This window comes from Plectropomus leopardus, chromosome 2 (assembly GCF_008729295.1).
Source record: "Plectropomus leopardus isolate mb chromosome 2, YSFRI_Pleo_2.0, whole genome shotgun sequence".
Lineage (NCBI taxonomy): Eukaryota > Metazoa > Chordata > Actinopteri > Perciformes > Serranidae > Plectropomus > Plectropomus leopardus.
This window is the reverse complement of record NC_056464.1, coordinates 36991201-37013223: the sequence shown is the minus strand read 5'-3', so window position 1 is coordinate 37013223 and position 22023 is coordinate 36991201. Positions and strand designations below refer to the sequence as shown.

The 22023-nt window shown below is 38.6% G+C and overlaps 1 protein-coding gene across 1 annotated transcript in view; it reads left to right on the top strand.

Moving 5' to 3' along the window:
* ptprt (protein tyrosine phosphatase receptor type T) overlaps nucleotides 1-22023 on the top strand; it is a 436976-nt gene that overhangs the window by 402461 nt on the left and 12492 nt on the right. Inside the window, exons 31-37 of the mRNA XM_042510188.1 lie at nucleotides 3058-3193; nucleotides 7948-8097; nucleotides 9839-10012; nucleotides 11139-11270; nucleotides 12703-12828; nucleotides 15307-15470; nucleotides 20935-21070. Coding sequence (XP_042366122.1) covers nucleotides 3058-3193; nucleotides 7948-8097; nucleotides 9839-10012; nucleotides 11139-11270; nucleotides 12703-12828; nucleotides 15307-15470; nucleotides 20935-21070 — 1018 coding nt within the window. The remainder of the gene's footprint in view (nucleotides 1-3057; nucleotides 3194-7947; nucleotides 8098-9838; nucleotides 10013-11138; nucleotides 11271-12702; nucleotides 12829-15306; nucleotides 15471-20934; nucleotides 21071-22023) is intronic.

Genomic DNA, 22023 nt, shown 5'->3' with positions numbered 1-22023 from the left:
TTGTTGGGGGGCCACCCGGCACCTTCTCGAGGGCCAGATTTGGCCCGCGGGCTGTAAATTGAGTATCACACCGATAGACATTTAATCAGATATCAGCTTCAACATGTCCGTCTTTGTTTCACTGTCCCTCCCACGCTTTTGCCCCTTCTTTTTCATCTTTTCTGTTTCCCTCTCAGTTAACACAATAGCACCGGTTATCTGTACCAATGATAAGGATCACGCTCACTCCCACACATACACCAGTGTCTCTTGGTATTAGATCAATGCCGTTAACCTTTAAAAAGTAGGCAATAGAAAAAAAACAAAAGAAATTCACCTCCCACCCCACTCTCATCCCATCACCACCATCATCTACCAGGAATAGAGGAAGTAAAAAAACTGAAAAAAGTGACAGGTATAAGATCTCCATGGCAACAGTATATTTAACCTCCATGTTCTGTTGTTTATGGGACATAACAGTTCAGCAGTGGGGGCCAGGCTGTCAGCAGGAACACGCTTTAAAAAGCTCAGCTCTCTGACAAGCTATGAAAAAAGGGTTTGGAGTAGATACCTCATATTGGCATGAGTATTTAAAATACGTTTATTCCACTTGGTGGTCCGCTTTAATACAGCACAGAGCTAAGAATGGGGCGGCCACACAGGGAATAAGTCCCGAACCTGCTACTGTTAGTGCTTTGTAGATACAAAGGACCCTCATGGAGTCACTGTACCTGTTCACAAATGCTCATCAATTTAGAATTTTTCTTTCCTTTCTTTTTTCTTTTTCTGTGTTCCTGCCAGTTCACCACAAATTACATGGACTGGATTTGGTCTAATTTAAAACCATTTTATAATTATTTTTCCAACAAATATATTTCTTCAATTATTTTTTTCTCTTTCTGTTCATGTGAGTGGACCAGAATAAAAAAACAGCAAATATGCAGCGTAGTCACTCTGATTAGTGCCTTTGTCTTCAACAGGGGGTTCAGGAACCCTAGAGGGTCCTCAGAGTTATCGCAGGGGGGCTGCCACATAATTGCTTTATTTATTTATTTATTTATCTTAAATATGTAAATGTCTGAAAATACATATTGACATAAATCCAAAATATTTTGTCTTTTGCACCAACTCAACATTTTGAAAATCACTCCGAAAGTGACGTTTCCTCCCTCACCTGCCTGAAAAATGTATACAAGGCAAGACTGCAGGCTGAAGCTGATTTGAACCAAGATTTTTTGGGTTGACTGCAGCCATACAATGTTGAAATGCAATGCAAACATGACATTGAGACACAATTAGTTATTTATTTATCAGGTGGAAAACAGCAAAATTTACAAATTCCAAGGCAAAAGCCCAGAATGACACCCAGAAATAATACAATGCATGTTTTTTTTATGCTGAACAAACAAAAATACACAGGCTCACCAACATATATGCCATATGAGTGAATACAGCCAAAATTATATAAAAAAAGAAAATAATAAAAACCATGGAAAATGTGCCAAACAGACACAAAGGGTTAATCATCAGTAGTCCGTTTTTATAAAAACTCGATTATGAGATATTATTAAAACCCCCTCAAAGCAAAGGAATCCAGAGGTGCACCTGCATGCAGCATCAGTGTGTCCACACACACTTGTTGGATCCAGTTCTTCTAACAGGACAGACAGAGACAGGGTCACACACAGGGACGGAGACAGACAGGCAGTTAGAGGGAAAAACGGCACACACGGGCAGAGTGGAAGAAATCTGGGGACAGACAAACGAGGCGGGCAGACATGCAAACAGACAGCCATAGTAAAAGTATGTGGACGGACAGGCGGGAAGTTATGGCAGTCACTTCCAATTTCCGGGGGCACTCTGACGCTATTGGCCTGTGTCATGAGGCTCTCTAACACACACATGCACACATGCACACGCACACAGAGGCCCAGCAGTATTCTGGTCTCAACATTAATCACAGAGGTTGACAGGTAATCTGCCGAGGCGCTCCCTCCTTTTCTCTCTTTCTCCTCTCTGTCTTCCCTTCTCTCTCCCTCTCTCTCCCTCTCTGGCTGTCTCTGGGAACTGTCGGGGGGATTGCAAAGTGAAAGATAGGTTTCTCCCCTCCCTCTCCCCCATCCCTCCATTCCTCATCCTCTCAGTTCTCTCTCCATCCCTCCTTTCCTCCCTTGATCTCTCCCGTGTGACGACCACTTCTATCACTCCCAATCACTATCCTCCTTCCACCATTTCCTCTTTCTCCCTCCTTCTGTCCCTTGCTCATTCAGTCCATCCATCCATCTGTTCGTCTGTCCCTCCATCCGTCTTTTCCCTCCAGGCATTACTGTTCAGGATGTGCCACCTTAACATCTGACACGGCGTGTTAAAGTCTCTAAGTGTTTGTGCGTGTGAGTGAGACGGAGCGAGGGAGAGACTCCGCCCTCATACTAAACCTCAAGTGTACTTCAGGCATTACGCAGACCGGGACCTTTTTTTTTTTTTTTTTTTAATGACAGGAGGGAAGCGGCCAGTCGCAGCAGCCCCGAGAATGTTTTCAGAATTTCAGGACATTTCTAGGATTTTAGGACATTTCAAGGATTCCCAGCACATTTCCAGGAATTTAAGACTATTTTAGGATTTAAGGACATTTTTAGGATTTTTTGGATAAATTTTAGAATTTAGGATGTTAGGATTTTAGGATTTTAGGACATTTCTGGGATTTTAGGATGTTTTTAGGATTTTTGGAAAATTCTAACATTGTAGGACACTCTGGGCTTAGCCAGGGGGGTGTGGGGTATAAACAAGCTTTTTTGATAAACAAGCTCTATTTTGATGCTGTTTTATGCGCTCTGGCACCTAATTTATACTAAAAGTCAAAACAAGAAAGTCTCACTTTGACTCTCTTATTTTTTTTTGTGAAAATGTGATAGTTATCAATAACAGTTATCAGTGACACATCTCTGCATTTATCTTCTGTTCTGAGCAGGAAAAACTAACAGCATTCATCTTTGTTCAAACACTGTAAACAACATGTTTACATTCATTCAGCAGATCAGTATTTGTGTCAGTGTCATGGTTACTTAATTGTCTCTACAGTGCTGGTGCAGGGAGGACGGGCTGTTTCATTGCAGTGGACATCATGTTGGACATGGCAGAGAATGAAGGCGTGGTGGACATTTTCAACTGCATCCGAGAGCTGAGATCACAACGAGTCAACATGGTCCAGACAGAGGTTTGTGTGCAGAGACAAACACACACACACACACACACACACACACACACACACACACACTTTTGACCATGTTTTTTGTGAACTGCAAAGGATGACGATTGATGCACTCTTGTTTATATAAAGCCTCGACACTCTCAATTGACCCTTTTCTAGGCTCCACCCCTTTGTGATCGTCCGTCCAGCTGCCGGAGCTCACATGCAGCCCAAGTTGTCCTGAACTGCATTCCCTGAATATGAAATCTTTTGAGAAATAAAAAGTTGATCTCAGAAAGAAACAGATGAATGGGTCTGCAGTGTGTGTTTGAGAGATTTATACATGATGTAAAACTCACTCATTAGAAGAACGTACAGATCACAGTGTGAAACCGAGCCACCACATCATCAGGCAACACAAGAAAAAGAAATTAGTCAGTCAAAGTCAAATTTTGTCAATATTCGACCAGTTGTGTGTCATTGCAGTGTCTGCAGGTGAACAGTGTTTGGCTTTTACCCCGTGCTGCAGCCAGCGCTCTGAGCTCTGCTGATGGACAGGTGGGGAGCTCTGCTGTAAAGGCAAACGCTGCTCATCTGCGCGTACAGCCGTGACTTGTTGCTGGTTGAATAGCGGCAAAGTTTCCCTGTTTCCTTCCACTGTTCTTGTAAAGCAGTATCGAGCTCGCTAGCCAATCTCTACACATTACAGGGTTTGATCTTGTTTTGGTACGGAAAACAAATGCTTACCTTCTTTCAGCCTCTCCATGTAATGAGTAGGATTATTACATGTGCCCCTGCCACAATGTTTCGCTCCAAAGCCACAAAACCAATCTGACATGATTGTGTGAGAGTTTATGGAGCAGAGCTGTGAAGTTGTTGGAGCTGTGAGCTATGATTGGTCAGTCAAAGTCAAGTAGCAGGACTGAGCAAAGGTTCAGTTTAAGTGAGAAGAAATCATCAGTGCTAATGATTATTCATAAGAAGTGTTAAACTTAAAAAGAAGGTTGACAATGAAAAGCTTATACTTGAAAACTGGAAACACACCAAATGGTTTACACTATCTTGATCTCTTATACATCCAAATATATTCCACTAAATGCTAGTTTGTGGGGGTCAAAAACATTAAGCTCAGTTAGCTTCATTAGCTCTATCTTTCTGTCTGTTTCTGTCCATTCGTACATGTAGTTGGATTTTGAGCAACAGGGGCATAAAAAGACAGACTCAGTGTCTCAGAACTTCTCAGACTCTGATATCATCCATTCCAATCAGCTTATCAATATTAAACATTCCCTGAATAATAGATGACACCAGTGCAAACACACGCACACACAGACACACACAGTACTCTCACAAGCTTAAAGCAAACAGACACACATTGAAGGACAAACAGTTTTAAGATTCTTTGTGTCAGTGTGTGCATGTGGCAGCCCAAAGCTCAGCTTATGGCAAGGAATATGGTATGAGATCCATACATGCACACGAATACACACAAAAAAAGGATATACATTTTTAATCTGTCATTGCATTGCTTTTGAAGTTTTTCAAATAGTTGCATACTGTTAAATTGCTTTTGTTTTTTCAGTTTTTTTTTTCATTTGATGTAGAACTGACCAGTCACCAATTCATCAGATGAATTCCCCCAACTGAGCTCACTCAGGCTAACTAGTACTTGGCATTGGTTGCTAGAACTGTTTGAGCTTAATCATCAGACCGATGTGCACCAGCAGGTCAAGCGGAGTCCAAAATTAGATCAGTTTTTCACTTGATTTCTTTAGGTTTATTGTATAGTATCCTTAAAGCAGGGCTTGTAGAAGCATGAGAAACCTGCAATAGTCATGATATTGGCAAATAGAAATTTCCAGGACTGGAACTAAAACTAAAAACACCCTGAAAGTTTTGGAAAAGACATGGAATCTCCTTGGAAATTTGAAAATCCAACAATGATTTCAGTTTTTACAGCTACAGACTGATAAATGCTGTAATTTGAGATGATTTTTAACAGAAACTTATTCAAAAATCTTTTTTTCATAGAAAAAAAAGCCCAAGATTTTTCTTTAAAAGTCGTAAATCTTTTTCTTCAAAGATGCAGACCTTTTTTTTAAATAAATATATATTTAGGAAAACATGCCTTCCAGACCTGTGTGGTCTCGGGTTTGAAAGGCATGTTTTCTTTAAAAATCGACAGTAAAATAAATACAAGATACATAATTTTAAAGCTGTGTAAAAAAAAAAGGAATTCGATATGCCTCCCCCTTTTTGCATCACCCTCTCCCCTCTCATTAATAACGAACAGTCCCTAAGTTATATGATTCTTTTTTTTGTGTTTTTGATTTTTTTGATTGTTTTGTTTTTTTTTTTGGAATTTTTTTTTTTTTTTGTTTTTTTTTTTGATTTATTTGTTTTTTTTTTGATTTTGTTGATTTTTTTTATTTTTTTTTTGAACTTTTTTTTTTTTTTTTTTTTTTTGTTGTTAATTTTTTTTTTTTTTTTTTTTTTGTTTTTTTTTTTAACTTTTTTTGTGTGTTTTTTTTCTTATTTTTTTTTTTTTTTTGTTTTATTTTTTTGAGTTTTGTCTTTTTTTTTTTTGTTGTTATTTGTCTTTTTTTTTGAAACTTTTGATTGAATTTTTTTTTTTTTGTTTTTTTTTTTGTTTTTTTTTTGATTTTTATGATATTTTTGATTTTTGATTTTTGAATTTGGATTTTTTGAATTGTTTGTTTTTATTTTTTTTTTTTTTTTTTGTCCCTTTTTTTCTTCTTTTTTGTTTTTTTTGATTTTTCTTTGTTCCTTTTTTTTTTTTTTGAATTTTTGGCTTTTTTGATTCCTTTTTTTTGTTCTTTTTTTGATTACTTTTCTTTTTTTTTTTTTATTTTTTTGTATTTTGTTTATTTTGATTGTTTTGGTGATTTTTTTTTTTTTTTTTTTTTTTTTTTTTTTTTTTTTTTGTTTTTTTTTTTTTTTGTTTTTTTTTTTTATTTTTTTTTTTTTCTTGAATTTTTTTTTTTTTTTTTTTTTTTTGTTTTGATTTTGTTTTTTTTTTTTTTGATTTTTTTTTTTTTTTTTTTGTTGTTTTTTTTTTTTTTGATTTTTTTTTTTGTTTTTCTTTTTATTTTTTTTTTTTTTGTTTTGCTTGAAAGGCATGTTTTCTTTAAAAATCGACAGTAAAATAAATACAAGATACATAATTTTAAAGCTGTGTAAAAAAAAAGGAATTCGATATGCCTCCAAAAGGTTTTCTTTTTGTCAGCTGAGGCATTAATAACGAACAGTCCCTAAGTTATATTTAAAGATTCAGTTGTAATCCGGTCTGAATCCATTTTTTTTTCAATACTGTATATATATTTTTAAAAAAACCTGGTAAACATGGAGGATATATTTCCTAAAAGGTTTTCTTTTTGTCAGCTGAGGACCAGGGTTACTTCCAACCCTCCACACGCTGTCATAATTTGTTCTAATTTTGTACTATCAATCACTTTTAAAGTGTCTCCAAATGTTTGGTGTTTCATTTTGGAACAGAAGCATTAATTTCTTCTCTAAGCTACCTTAAGCCGACCTAATCCATCCCGCCTCTGCATTTCATTTGTACTACTGATGAAAACCTTGCATATCCAGAAAGTCAACTTTGCCAGGAATAAAGAAAAAAAACAGCCTCATTTTCAGACTGACAGCTCAAGCTCGCAGCCTGAAATTGACTTTTGAATGGGTTTTAGAAGTGCTAGGTTCAGAAAAGTTACCCAGGGCATCACTTTGAGTGTTTTCATATGACAGCAGTGGTATTTGTATGTGTATGTGTATGTGTGTGTCTGTGTGTGTGTGTGTGTGCTCGTGCACTTGAAACCAAGCTAAATGCATCCTGCCCTGCCTTTTGAATATGTGTGGGAGCAATTTGTGTCAGTGTTGAAGCCGCTTGACGCTATTATAATCCTGCACGGCACAACACAAAGCAATTAATCTTTTAAAAGGCACAGGGGAAAGATGTGTGTGTGTGTGTGTGTGTGTATGTCTGTGTGTGTGTGTAAATGAGTGCTTGCATGTGGGTTAGGGTGTATTTTTTTGCATGTGTGTGTGTTTGTGTGTGTGTGTGTGTGTGTGTGTCACTAGAGTAGGTAATGGCCAGGAGAGGACATTTCAGGGATGCTTTTAAAACTCTCCTCCCTGCTCCAAGGGCAACAATTAACATTCGACAGAGAGAGAGAGAGGGAGAGAGATAGATAAAGAGAGAAGCAAATTGAAAAAGCGAGAGACAGCAGACAAACACAAGTGTGAGAGGAAACAAGAGAAAGAAATGGGAGAAAGAGAAATAAAAAGTGAGTGGAGTGGAGATAAATTGGAAAGATAGTGTGAGAGAAAGAGAGGGAGGTAAATTAACATGCACAGTGGCTGCTGTGGCTCATGGTGGCTGATGCTTTTACCAGCCAGCTAGTTGGAGCACAAAGAGCACACTTGATCCAGAGCACAGAAACACTGCAGGGCACTACTCCCTATTAATTCACTTTTGGGCTACCGAGAGAGCACAAGCACACAAATAATGAATTCACACACGCACAAACACAAAGCAAACAAAACCTGTGTTCACAGCGGAGTGTTTGAGCTTGTCGGAGACTTGAAAAGGCAGGAGATGATGCTTCCTCTGTCCCAGAGGTGTCGATGCTCACAGCCACACTCAGAAACTACAGTCATGTCTTCTGTTTACTCAAGACCAGAGATTTGTTCCTTTTATTCTGTAAAAGAAATTTGGACTCCAGCATTTCTTTCAACAACTGCTTTTGCTCCTGTCGCAGGAGCAGTACGTGTTTGTTCACGATGCCATCTTGGAGGCCTGTCTATGTGGGAATACAGCCATACCAGTGTGTGAGTTCAGAGCCATTTACTACAACATCAGCAGACTGGATCCACAAACCAACTCCAGCCAAATTAAAGATGAGTTCCAGGTGAGCACACACATTTTTTTGGGCCCACTTTTTTGTACCCAATTGGGTCTGAATCATGTGACTATGGACAAACTGTTTAGGGCCGGGCAATAAATCAATCAGTATGTTTACAGTTAAGTGGAGCTATGGTTATAGTTCGATTAGGCCACTTAATTTGACTACTGTCTTCCCTGTATACAATCACTTAGGAGAAATTGATTTATTGACTATGTTAGGTAGTGAAATGCCACCTGTCAGCTAGCTGCTGTTGGGCCTTCTTCCGCTTGACCTATTACATCAAGGCCGACCAAACAACAACAAAGGTCCAACAACAAAGCCCGGCTCAGGGACTATAGAGCATGTGCAGAACGCCTAGGCCAGTTTAGGTCCAATTGATGATGATTGTACTGAAGGTTATATGGATGTTGTGATATAAGACTAGATATTGTTGTTTGTAACGGGGTGTGGTAGGACCCAATTGCAGCACAACAGAGCAGGCGAGTAGTTGGTAATGACTTTTATTAAAGCTTTTGGCAGGTTGAATGGAGCACAGGACAGTATAATCAGGTTGCAGGGAAGTAGAGACAAGCATCAGTTCTGGGGTGGAGCAGAGTTCGAAGAGAGACTGGGGTGAGCTCACGTTCACAGGTGATAGTTCAGAGTTCGAGTGAGGAAATTGTAGACGTGGAGAGGACTGGCAGGTGAATGTAAGGTTGCAGAAACACTTACAGCAGGGAGCTTGTGGGAGAAGTGGGGAGTCCAGAGAGGGGCAGGCAGAGCTCATGGTCAAGGAGGAAGCAGAGTTGGGTCAGGCAGGCAGGCAGGAAGCAGAGCAGATGAATCCAGTAGGAGCAGGCAGCGGGATCAACAGGCGGAGAATCGATGTACCATCAGAACAATAAACACCAACGATACTTACATGGAGGTGATGTTTTGCTTGGCGGGAGGCTCTGAAGACGGCCGGAAGTATGGCAATCTCTCTCGACGGAGCCGAAGCAGTAGAACACCGCACAGCCACAGGCAGACAAAAACCAGGAAGTAAACAGGAAAAACTTGTGTTCAGAAACAGAAGGCTGTTAGGTTTACCGGGGCAGAGACAAAGAGAGGTGTTCAGAGGCGAGCCAAGTCGCTACCAGGAAAACAGTCCGAGAGTGAGTACTGGAAGGTCAGGCATGGAAGCGAAGACAATCTGGCATTGAGTGAGTTGAGTGAGGCTGCTTAAATACTGGCTTGACTAGAGATGAAGAGCATCTTGGAGCACCAAGTGGAGGTGATGAGGCTGATGAGGTGGAGTGGCTGGGTGGAAAGAGAGGTGGGGGTGCGGGCGGTGGACAAAATCCCTCAGCAGCAGGAGAGAGGCAGGGCAGACTGACAGTTTTAGGTTTTTGTATGGTAATTATTATTTTCTTGGTTTTAAAGGCTTCATTACAGAAAAGTGATGTGATTTTCAGAGCTTAGAAGACTATTGTCGCTGTTCTATTCATCAAAAATCTTACTGTTGATTTTTTGAGAAAGCACAGAAAGTCAACCTTACAATATAATCGTCAGCCTTACAATATAATATAACCTTATAATGTTGCAGTATTGACATCAAGGTATTTGTGCAAAAGTATCGTGTTATTTGATTTTCTCCACATCGCCCAGCTCTAATCTGATTCATATTCTGGTCCAAACAATGTTGTTTTATAAGCTTAGATAACAAGTATGCTTTATTTACAGAGGACTAAAGTAAAAAATAATGAGCAATTTTTCCGTTGATCAGACTCTGAACATAGTGACCCCAAGAGTCCGTCCAGAGGACTGCAGCGTGGGATTGCTACCGAGGAACCACGACAAGAACCGCAGTATGGACGTTTTATCAGCAGACCGATGCCTGCCTTTCCTCATATCTGTGGACGGAGAGAGCTCCAATTACATCAATGCTGCATTAATGGACGTAAGTGTATATTTTGAGTTGTGAGTGTGTGTTTATGTTGCTGCAACAGTGAAAGCTGTGGCTGGAGCCATTATACTTTGGAGTTGTCTGTCCATGCGTCCATCTCTTTCCTCAAACAGGGCACCAACGACTCAAGAAAGAACTGATCAGAATTTGGTGGTCAAAAGTAAAAGTCACCGTGACCTCAATTAACATTTTAAGGACATAATACATGAATTCATATGCAATCTTTGACAAAATTTAACAGAAATTATGTCATTTTTTATCCAAAATCTCAAAGGGCAGACTCACAGTTACATTGCATTCTTCATTCTTGCAAAGACACTTTTCTGGCCAGTATTTCAGGGATTTTACAGTGGTGAAAAACATGGAAAAGTCACAGAGTTTCCAAATAGCAGTTTGGAAAACTAAAAATACCCTGAAAGTTTTGGAAAAGTCATGGAATTTTCTTTCACAAATCTGTATATATGTGTTCTGGCTGTAATATATGGTATCATTTTTGTTTCTTTTAAGGAAACATACCTTTCAAACCCACGGGCCTGTTTCTTTAAAAATAACCAAAACTTAAAAAAAAAAAAATAAAAAAATAAAAAAAATCACTAAATTTTGTCTGAGCATGTATGGTCTTTAAAATTCGCCTTAAAGTCATGGAAAAGTCATGGACCTTTATTGGTAAAAATGCAAATGAACCCTGTTATTTAAAGTAAAAAAAACTCAGGAACAGAAGGGAAGACATCTGGTCAGATACTGAATTGGTGGCACTAATCTTGGGTGTCCATCTTAAATGTGTTGATCGTACAGATGTTTTGTGCTTCCAGGTTGCAGATGTGTGTGAAGCATCCATGTCACCAAAAAAATAAACATAATACCTTTTCTGAAATTCCCTCAAAGTCTCCAGTACACATACAGTATTACATAAGCCTGGACAGACATGTATGTGAACTGCAGCTTGGCTGGTTGGAGGAGGCAAACAACCGCGAGGCACCAGTTCTACTTTATAATGTTAGAGTTTAGATTTTTTACTTTCCATTGCTGCAGAGACGCCTCGGTCTATTAGCATTGCTCATCTCCCTTGTCTGTTTATGTTGTGCTTGTTATTTATTTGTGGTCCATCTCAACACTCCAGAGCCACAAACAGCCAGCGGCCTTCATTGTTACCCAGCATCCTTTGCCAAACACCATGGGCGACTTCTGGAGGCTGGTGTTCGACTACAACTGCTCCTCCATTGTTATGCTCAACGAGATGGATGCAGCGCAGGTATAAACACACTGATACTGTGCATTTTCTATTTGTTTTGCCTGCTTGTGTCTAACTTAGTTTCAGAAAAGAACAAGAAAACCAGGCTCTGACACGACTGTAACATCACAGGGCCTGATCAATACCCCCCCAGACTATTCCTATAAATGTGTATTGACAGGCCTTGGAATATTAATCATACCTCTGACCCTAATCCATTCAATTCAGAAAGAAGAGAAACTAATTGCTTATTAATTCTATGATTCAGCAATTTATTTTACTTGTAAAAATACTCCTATACAAATATAAATAATATAAAATACTAAACTGATTTCAACATTTTGTTTATTGTTTATTAAAGAATGTCTAGTCCTGCACATTGAAATACAGTACAAACATGAAATAAACGACAGACAACTTAAAACATAAAAACAGTACAGACATAAACGAAAGTACAGACAACTGAATCTGCCACCTAAATGAAAAGAAAAGAAAAATAATAACTAGTAATAGTCTAAGCACTACAAGTAGACATAACAATGAAAAGAGAAGAAAGCCCACCGACATAAAGTCATAGCATGGCAATAATAAGCCAAGAAGACTAAACAGATACACTCATGAAAGAAAACAGAAAAGTTCATGAAAGAAAACACAAAACATCATGAGAGAAAACAGATAGACTGATAAAAGAAAACAGATACATTCATGGAAGAAAACAGATGAATTCATTAAATAAAACAGATAAATTCTTGAAAAGAAAACAAATAAACTTATGACAGACAAAATTAACTGATGAAGGAATTTAAGGATCTAAAATAACAAAAAGCAAAAAACAAAAATACGTACAATTAGGGCATTCAGTCAGTGTTGGTATATTGTCATTAACAAAATTCAATTCTAGGCAAGCCGCACAGGAAGGGAAACTGCAACACAAACCTGTAGCGACACATAAAATCATGTAATCAACATTGACTGACACAGATTTAGTTACCTTATCTCCCCCAGTGTTGGTTTGAAATTAGCTGTGGATTCCCAGCTCACACAGGGGAAAGAAAACTGGTTTAAAAAAAGATACATGACATTTTTTATCTCGTGTGTCTGGCAGGTGTGAAAATTAGGTGAAATTACAGTCCTGTTTCCACGTGTTATTTTCCAGCAAGTCTGCTTGATGTCATTTTGATCCTGTGCAGTGATGTTATCCACATGTAGATGACTCTTATCAGGCCGTAGTGTGGAAGTACAAAAAAAATGAAAAATTAATTTAGATCCAGCCACGGAGGTGATAATGTTCATAATCAATGAATTCATACAAGGGTTTTTGTGGAAACATTTTTCAATTATTACTTGTACCGTCCTTTTATATGTACTTGTTAAATCTGGTCATTTTTCTCCCTGTCTCTTCTCTTCATTCTGTCTCTCTCCTCCCTGTTTTGCTCTCTTTTCTGTCTTCTAGTTATGTATGCAGTACTGGCCAGAAAAGAGTTCGTGCTGCTACGGTCCCATTCAAGTCGAATTCATATCGGCAGACATCGATGAGGACATCATCAACCGAATCTTCAGGATCTGCAACATGGCCCGGGTAATCACAGACTCAAATCCTTCACAGTTTCATACCATTTGTCAAAAAAAACTGAAAAAGTCATGAAATATTTAAATAGCATTTTCCAGCCCTGGAAAAAAAAATCAAATACACCCTGAATGTTCTGGAAAAATCATTGAATTTTGTTTTAGAAACCCTTATAATAACAAATGACATGTTCAAGGGCTGCTGAAAATTTGAAAATCCAACTATAATTTCTTTTTATACGATTTTTGACTGTGATAAATGATGTAATTCTTTGAGATTTTTAAGACAACATGGCATGTTTTCATTAAAAAAAAACCCAAAAAGTTTTAAAGAAAAAAATACATTTTTTAAAATCTTGAACCCCCCCCCCACACGTTTTTGTCTTTAAAAATCACCACCGATGTCTAAGGAAAGAAATGGCCCAAATCAGCAGTAAAAAACAAACAGCCATATAAAGTTGCGTGTCCCTCTCCTTAGCAAAAATAATAATAATTAAAAAAACATAATTCCTCCCATTTTGCCTTACCCCCTCCCCTCTCATAAATAATAAAGCCCCCATTTAACTATTCAGTGTAATATCAAATATCATTTGTTGTTTCAGAGACTGAATTGGCTTGAAAAAATTGCCTTAAAGTCATGGAAATGTATATGTGTATGAACCCTGTATTTGCCTCATGTACTACTGTCTTGATACAGTGACATTTATAAAAATAACTTCTTGTCATATTCGCTTAAAATAATACCTACTATGGCTTTAATCTTTCCACGCTACAGATAAAAATACTCAAAAAATGCATTTCTTGACCTATATTTGACACATAGCAATAGATAGTGGAGCACTACACCCAGGAACACAATGTAACAACACATAAAAGGCATTTTTCATTTCATGTGACCTTTACTTCCCCCTGAGAATCTGGCAACAGGATGCCTTAGCAAACCCACCACACCACTACAGCAGCCGGGCTAACTGAGCCTGCTTTTAGTGAGAGCGCCGTAGAGAAAATGGCAGTGTGGTGGGAGGTGGTGCTATAACAACAGAACATTTTGAAAAACGTCCTCTCCCCTTGTCTCCTGTTTCCTCCTCTTGTCTTCTCTCACCTCTCCTTTCCCTTCACTTCCCCTTTCGTCTGCCCTTTTCCTTGATTTCTGCCCCTCTTGCCTTCTCTTGTTACTCCCCTCTCATCTCATTTTCTCACCCATCCATGACGGGACAGCTCACGGTGGCCTATCGTCTGCATGCTCCTATAGCGCATAGTGAACTCCCCACTACCTCACTCTCTATATTCTCCCCCTCTCTCCCTCTCAAACACATCACCAGTCTAGCGTGAAATGGCTCATATCATCGCCACAACAGCACATCTCACACTGAGAGAGCAGCTCCTACCTAGCTGAGTCTGTACCACCAACCACTAAGCCATCAAATGAAGAGGGAGGAAGTGAAAGAACGGGACGGGAAAAAGGTCTGAGATAGAGAAAAGGGAGTATAGAAAGAAACAAAAAGGGAAAGAAAAGTAGAGTAAGTGAAGGAAAGGTGAGCGAGGCAGTGAAAAAAATAAGACTTGATTGGAAGGAGAAAGTGGACAGATAAAGGGAAGGAGAAGCAGGCGGGCGGGATAGGAAGGAAGTGGAAGAATCAGCTGTTTCGGGTTGTGTGTGTGTGTAAATGTCAATGTGCCTCTGCGTGTGTCGCAAGCCCAGCAGTAAATCAGTATGACAGTGATGGCGGGTTTTGGTATTTTAGCTGGTGGATGCCAACCGCCTCGGGCCACGCGGCTGAAAACATTTTGTCTGCCATGAAATCGAATTAAACATTATGAGACGTCGTCTTTGTTGAGTCCAATCCGAGTTCTTTTCAAAAGCCATTTGGTTAAGAAACAAGAACTAATTGGAGCACAACAGAGTGCGAGCACACGAGAAGTGTTTTGTTCGTCAGTTTAGTGTATCATTACCAAATGAGACCACCACTGAGAAGACTGGTAGCTTTTGCCTGCAGCTGCAATGTGTTTGATATCTTATTTGTCCAGAAACCTGCTGGATGTGCCACAAAACCGGAAAGTACACAGTTTTGATGAAGCAATTAGTTTCTGGTGATAAGAGAGGAAAAGTCCTTCCTTCCTTCTTTTACTTGTTTACCAAAAAGCAAACTTCAGCCTACACTCATGTCTTTCACGATAGTCATATTAATACCCTTTGTCCGCCAAAATAAGGGTACATATGCAGGTTTTTTTAAACAGCTAACAATAGGTGGTTGAGTTCTTCCGATTGCCAGTAGACCAGAGCTGTGTACACAGCAGGCGAGTGTGCCTTTTTGTGTATGAATTTAACGTTGGGCATGAATGAGGCATTCTAGATGCCATGTCATCTAAAGTACAGCACATTATTTTAAAGTGTTATACATAATGAAGTATTTAAAAAGGTTTCAGTTCTTTTGGATTGCGGTGATGACAACTGAGGTAATAAAACAAATTCCTAATTTTCTCTCCTCAGCCACAAGACGGTTATCGCCTGGTGCAGCACTTTCAGTTCATCGGCTGGCCGGCTTACAGGGACACGCCTCTCTCCAAACGCTCGATCCTCCAGTTGGTCCGAAGGCTGGCTAAGTGGCAGGAGCAGTACGACGGAGGAGACGGCAGGACGGTGGTACATTGCCTGTAAGTTTAATGCTCTCTCCCTCTCACACACACACACACACACACACACACACACGTAGCTGAACACACTCCATAACTTGTGATAAAATGGTAGGAAGCAGGTGAGAGGAGGACTGAAAAAAGTGCTGCTCTCTGGGATGACTGATCAACACAAAATCAAAGAGAGACAAATGTGCCCTGTGTGTGTGTGTGTGTGTGTGTGTGTGTGTGTGTTTGTGTAAGAAAACAAAAGTGAGAGATGTTGAGATTGTCTTAACAATGATAAAGCACACTCTCAATAAAAAAACACATGCATTTAAGACAGAACAAATGTTCGCTTCAGCCACACTTTCATAGAACCACACACACACACACACACACACACACACACACACACACACACACACACAGCTTTAAGATGGTATATAAAATATGTGGTATTTCTAGACTCATCCATTCTTCTGTGTTGGCTTGTTGGTTCATGCTTTATTTTCCCTCCCTGATCTGTCAAACATACAGATGGCCTAAACACAACATTTATCTCAGTTCTGGTGCGTCTGAGAGGCGGAAGCCAAACGGACTGTTTATACCCACTGATAGTTTAATGCCAGTGTCAACCTGGCTCATTTCTAAAGATAGCTATGATGTGTCTTATCTGAGGCTCCATCTCACAAGTCTTTACATCGTATCCAGCTTTCCGTTTAGCTATGACTCATCGAGTAACCATATACATACTTTTGTACATACAATAAACAGCCTTCGCCAGTAAAACAGTTAAAAGCAGATACTCAGATTCGACCCACGGGCAAAATGGGTCGAGATGAGATGTTGGCCTTCTCTCCATTTGAAAACTATGAAAAACAACAGTAAGCTCTCTCTCCAGAAATCATGACCTGGTTATTCAAGATTAACAGTTTTCTTTCCACCAAACTAAACCCGTCAACTGTATTAGCGGACAGGAGGAAGTGTACATTTACTTATAAATGAGAGGCACGTGCTCATGACAGTGTGAGATAGAAAAAAGTTTCTTCATGCAACTGCTCATAACAAGGTCTGAAGATTATCATGATTACTGGAAAGAGACAACACTGTTAAGTTTTTCAGATGTATGTTTTGGTCGTAAAAGCAGATAAGCAACAGGTTATAAAAAGTCATTAAACCATACTGAAACACAGGTTCGTAATAAAACCATATAGGTGCTATAAGTATCAAACCTTAAAAAAACAAGGTTTGGGTCAGGTTTGGACAGGGGGACACACATAGCGACAGGTAAAAGTGGCTTGGGAGGGACTTGGCCGTTATAAATGGGAGGCATATTTGAAGAGCCTGTTTCACATGTGTGTATATATGATTTTGTGTTTGCACACATGTGCACAAACACCGCACAGTCACACACAGTTCCTATCTGAGCAGAACAAATGAAGCTGATAATGAGGGAGGGAAACAGAGGCAGTAAAATCTATAGACGAGAGATTCCAGGGAACCTCACTAACAACACACACACACACACACACACACACACACACACACTCTTCAAACATTTCCTCAAGCGCATCAGTGGTGCTCATCCAATCAGCTTCCTCTGTCACAGCTCATTGGGCCAATCAGAATTGGCATTGATTTGTGTTTTCTAGATGCTGGGAGGTTTAGTTTGGTTTCGGTGTGTTTTGTATTAAAGACAGAGTTTGAAACAAAAGCTGTTATGGTTTAAAACCCATTTGTTTCTAATGCATTTGTTTGTAAGATCAGTAAAAGAAATCATATCATTCTAAATTATTTCTAAGCTGCTTTTATCTTTATCTTTTGCAAATTTCCCCACTGTGGGACTAATAAAGATTATCTTATAGACTGTAGGCTACAACATGTTGAGAAATGAAATCACTGGTGGATCTTAACTATAAAAGCTCATGTACAGAATCAATGGTTCAAACAGGAATATAAATAGTGACAGAGATACATCACCTACCCCAAACTCAAATCAATACCCATAGCTATTGATTTCATGGAGGTAACTGCTTAAAGTGCCGTATGCAATCAAGTATTATCATTCATCATTTAACCCTTTAACACCTGGATCTACATCCGCTTTCCTGTGCTGCATTCAGACACCTTTCAATAGCATGAAAACCTCCAAAACCGGAAATAAATGTTTTAATTTCTTTTGAAAACGGGGGATAAACATAATTAACTAACTGGCAAGAAACTGGCCCAAAAATTAAGAAATAGGTGACAATGTATATATTATATATATATATATATATATATATGCCCAGAAAACTGCATTCATATTTTTTATGAATATATATGTTAAAAAATATTACAGGAAAAATTTTCTCATACATTTTTACTTACTTTTTCAGTTTTGGGCTTTTTCCTCTTGAGTTGCTTATCGCCTTCTTTCCAATTTTTCAAAGAAATCAAGCCATATGACTCAGGTTTCAAAGGGTTTCATTAGAAGTGAATGATTATTCATGTTTTTGAAGTTGTTATATTTGCGTGTAATATTTTACAATAAAAAAATGATGTAAAGTTTAAATACTGGCACATAAATAAAGGCTAAATTCCTCGATGTTAATCGCCCAACCTGCTCACCTGACAATTATTCTCACCTCCAGTAAATGTGAGTGAAGGGGATGCAAGCCTTTTCTGCTTCTGGCTAAAGACAGCTACACTGGCTAATCAGCCCCTGGTATTGATTTCACAGACTGGGTAATACCAGAGATAAGGAGAAACATGATGGTTCAATCAGTAGCTGGGGAAAATTGATTCTTTTTCTGCTCTTCACTTGTCCTGGAGGTTGGAGTCTGATGGGTCTTTAATGCTGAGCACATGTCTCATTTTCGGCAAATCACACTGAGAGAACCGGTTAGAGCAGCAGCAGCACGCTGAACACAGCAATCTGTCTGTGCTGTATTTATCTCAGTGTATATAAACATGTATGTTAGATAGAGGAGAATAGCAGAAATTTACGCCATCTTGTCCCAGAGCATCGCTTATCACGACTATCATTAATCTAAAGTTCTGAGAATTTCATAATACACTTGGCCAAACATCAAACTTCCCAGAAACTTTTTCTTTTTTTCCTTCCTCAGAAGGTATTTTACCTGAAACATTGATGTCACATTTTTGTACAAATCTAGAGTGCAGGACAGGGTTTACTTCTGAAATTGTTGTGTTTCAAATATGACAATCATAAGGGTGCAACAAATTTCTGAGCATATACTCGACTACAATTACAGTTTGGATTGTAGCTGATAAAAGTGTTTCTTTTGTTGTTGTTTCGTTATTTTTAGGGATGCATGATAATATCAGCATGTTATTGGTATTGGCTGATATTGGCTTTGAAATGAAAAATCAGAATTGGCCAACATGCTGAATTCTGACAATATAAACACAAGTTTTCTAGTGTCTCAAGTCTGAAGCCCTGCTTTGTAGCTTACGTAAAACTGATGTGACGCAACTGTCAACCATCGCTCACAGCCATCTTATTTAATGCATACAACAAGACGATTATAGCTGGTGCTGATGTTTGTGCTGTAAATCAATGATTTTTTAGCTGATCACCCTCTGTTGTGATACTTAATGAGCTTTGGGATGTTAAGCTTGCTAATAGTGCAAGGTTGATAATTGTGGAAGTTAGAAATGGCTTGCAAATGAAAGTTAGTGTCTTTAGTGCATGTTTAGGGCATTTTCTTTAAAATGAGCTGGTACTCATGTTGATTGAAAGCACTCGCTGGTTGACACTCAGATACTGAGGTTAATAAGCTACCAAACATATCTTGTACAATTTTATAGCAACTGTGAAAGTTATTCAGTTGCCTTGATAGTCAGTAGTACCACTTGAGTCTTGACCTGTCTTGATGTTGTTGGGTTTGCAGGATGAACTTAAGGAGTTAGGGTCATAATATTAATGCATTTTAGCCAGAAGGTATATCTGACAGCATTGATGTAAAATGTATTTGCTCAGTGTTTTTCACCCCTTAACTAGAAATAATCCCTTGACAATGATGTTGGAAAAGGAGTGACTAAGAAATACCTTTGCATTTTATGTTTTGATCTCAGATATTTATATCAAAATTCAGTGTAATGAAGACATCAGGCGCTGTGTGCCATTCTTAAATAGACACACACACAAAAAACACTGGTCCATGAGGGAGATGCGTCAGTGTGTTTTAAGAGGTTCTGAGCAAAAAAGACTTCCAAGTATTCATTTTGTGGCAAGTTTTCTGAATAACAAATATTTCCCATTATTTTTATTCTGTACCACTTCTGATAGCATTATATTTAATGCCTTAAGAGAGGATAAGATTGTTGATAAAATCTGTAAAAGTCGACAACTAACCTGAGAAAATCAAAGCTATCCCTATGGGAGAGAAAAGCATAACTGTCCTGCCGTTGAAAATGCAGAGTAGGTAGACAGTGGGTGATTTCAGTGATGGCTGTCACTCCACCTCTCCGTACGTAAATGTTTTATTCAGTCCGAATACTGAAGGAATTCAGCTGGAACCAGGTGAGACGGGAAAGTCTGGAGCTCTTTTCATGGTGGGTGGTCTGACTGCTGATTGGCAGGGCACCGCCTGCTGGCCACACAGCCAGTAAACCAGAATATACAGTAAATAGAAATGCACAAATATGTTAAATCACTGCATAGTTGTCCATTATAGCAGCTTACCTTCTGTATAAAATCTAAAAAAACTTTAGTTTAAGGTGAAGAAATCTGTTCAAATGTCTTAAAATCCATTAGTGGAGCTCATTCTTTTTGCTCCATGCAGTGACAAGTTTCTTTCTACTGCATGTTCCCATCTGTCACTTGCTGTCATTCTTTTTCTCATTTTGCCTTTTCTCAGAACCTGTATGTACTCCGTACAGTAATTTGCATTATTTTAAAATAGACTGAAATGCAATCAACCAGTCAGAATTTTGACATTTACTAAAACAGATATAAAGCTCACTCACTCTTAAGCTGCAGTTCGACAAGAAAGATGTCGAAAAAGTTGTTAAACCATTTTTCCGACATGCAAACAAAATTGAAGATGGACGTACGCTTAAAATGCAGTCACAACAAACAAACACATATAACTTCATCACCGTCATCACCTGTTTTATTGAAAGTCGTTGCGGTTTTCACAGTTCATAGGCTTCAAGATCATGTTTTAAGTGCTGAAAGGACATGATTTTTGTTTCCATGATAACGAACATTTGAAAAAGCAGAGCACCCAGTGAGATAAAAGTCAAAAAGTAGATCCTGCTGTTCTGTAAAGGACAGGAGCGAACATCTCCAACTTGACTAAAAAGAACAAATGTTTTTTTGTCTACCTTTTTGCTTCCTTAAATCTGTAATCTGTCTTATGTCATGCTTTCAAGCTTTATTTTCTTTCTTTTTCTGTGATGATGGCATGATCAACATGTTGATAATGTTGTTTGATGACGAAGGTCTTGTGTCCTCTTTCTTTCCCGCTCCTTCTCTCTTCCTCCTCCTCTGCAGTACTGGCGGAGGGCGTTCTGGAACGTTCTGTGCCATCTGCAGCATCAACGAGATGATCCAGCAGCAGAACATCGTGGACGTTTTCCACACCGTCAAAACACTGAGGAACAACAAGACTAATATGGTGGAGACAATGGTGAGAAGTCACAACGAATTCACACACGCATGCATGTCTGCACGCACGTGCACGCATGCACACACACACACACACACACACACACATGCACACACTTTTTATAGTACCATGCCGTTTTTGACCACATACTGCACTGTGATTGTGTCATGCAGTTTTTGACTCCATACTATAGTGAGCCATTTTCAAGCCATTTTGGACGACATACTTCAGTATGACATTTTTATGCTATTTTGGGGCGACATATTATATAGTTACTTTTTTTTATGCTATTTTGGACAATATACTGTAGTATGAGTTTTTTATGCTGTTTTGGAAAACATACTGCCATATGACTTTTTTGTGCTATTTTGGATGAAATTCTATACTGTGAAACCTACGATATTTGCACGCAAGGGAATAACATAATGCATGGAAGAGAGTTCCCTCCTCAGTCACTCTTCCTGAGGTTTCTAACATTTTTTCACCCCATTACAGGGTTTTTCCTTACACGATGCCAAGGTCTAAGGGCAGAGGAATGTCGTATGCTGTAAAGCCCTCTGAGGCAAACTATGTTATGTGATAATGGGCTTTATAAATAAAATTGAATTGAATTGAATTGAATTGACATTTTAATGCTATTTTGGACAACTACTTAATACTTCTTCTTCATGCTATTTTTGAGGACATACTATAGTTTGACTTTTTCATGCTATTTTGGAAGATATACTATATACGGTGACTTTTTTATGCTGATTTGGACGACATACAAGACTGTGACTTTTTTTAATACTATTTTGGACGACGTGCTGTTGTATGACTTTTTTGTACTACTTTGAACAAAATACTATACTGATTTTTTTCATGCTGATTTGGACGACATACTATTCTATGAATTTTTTGGCTATTTTGGACTACATTCTATAGTATGACTTTTTTATGCTGTTTTGGATAACATACAAGGCTGTGACTTTTTT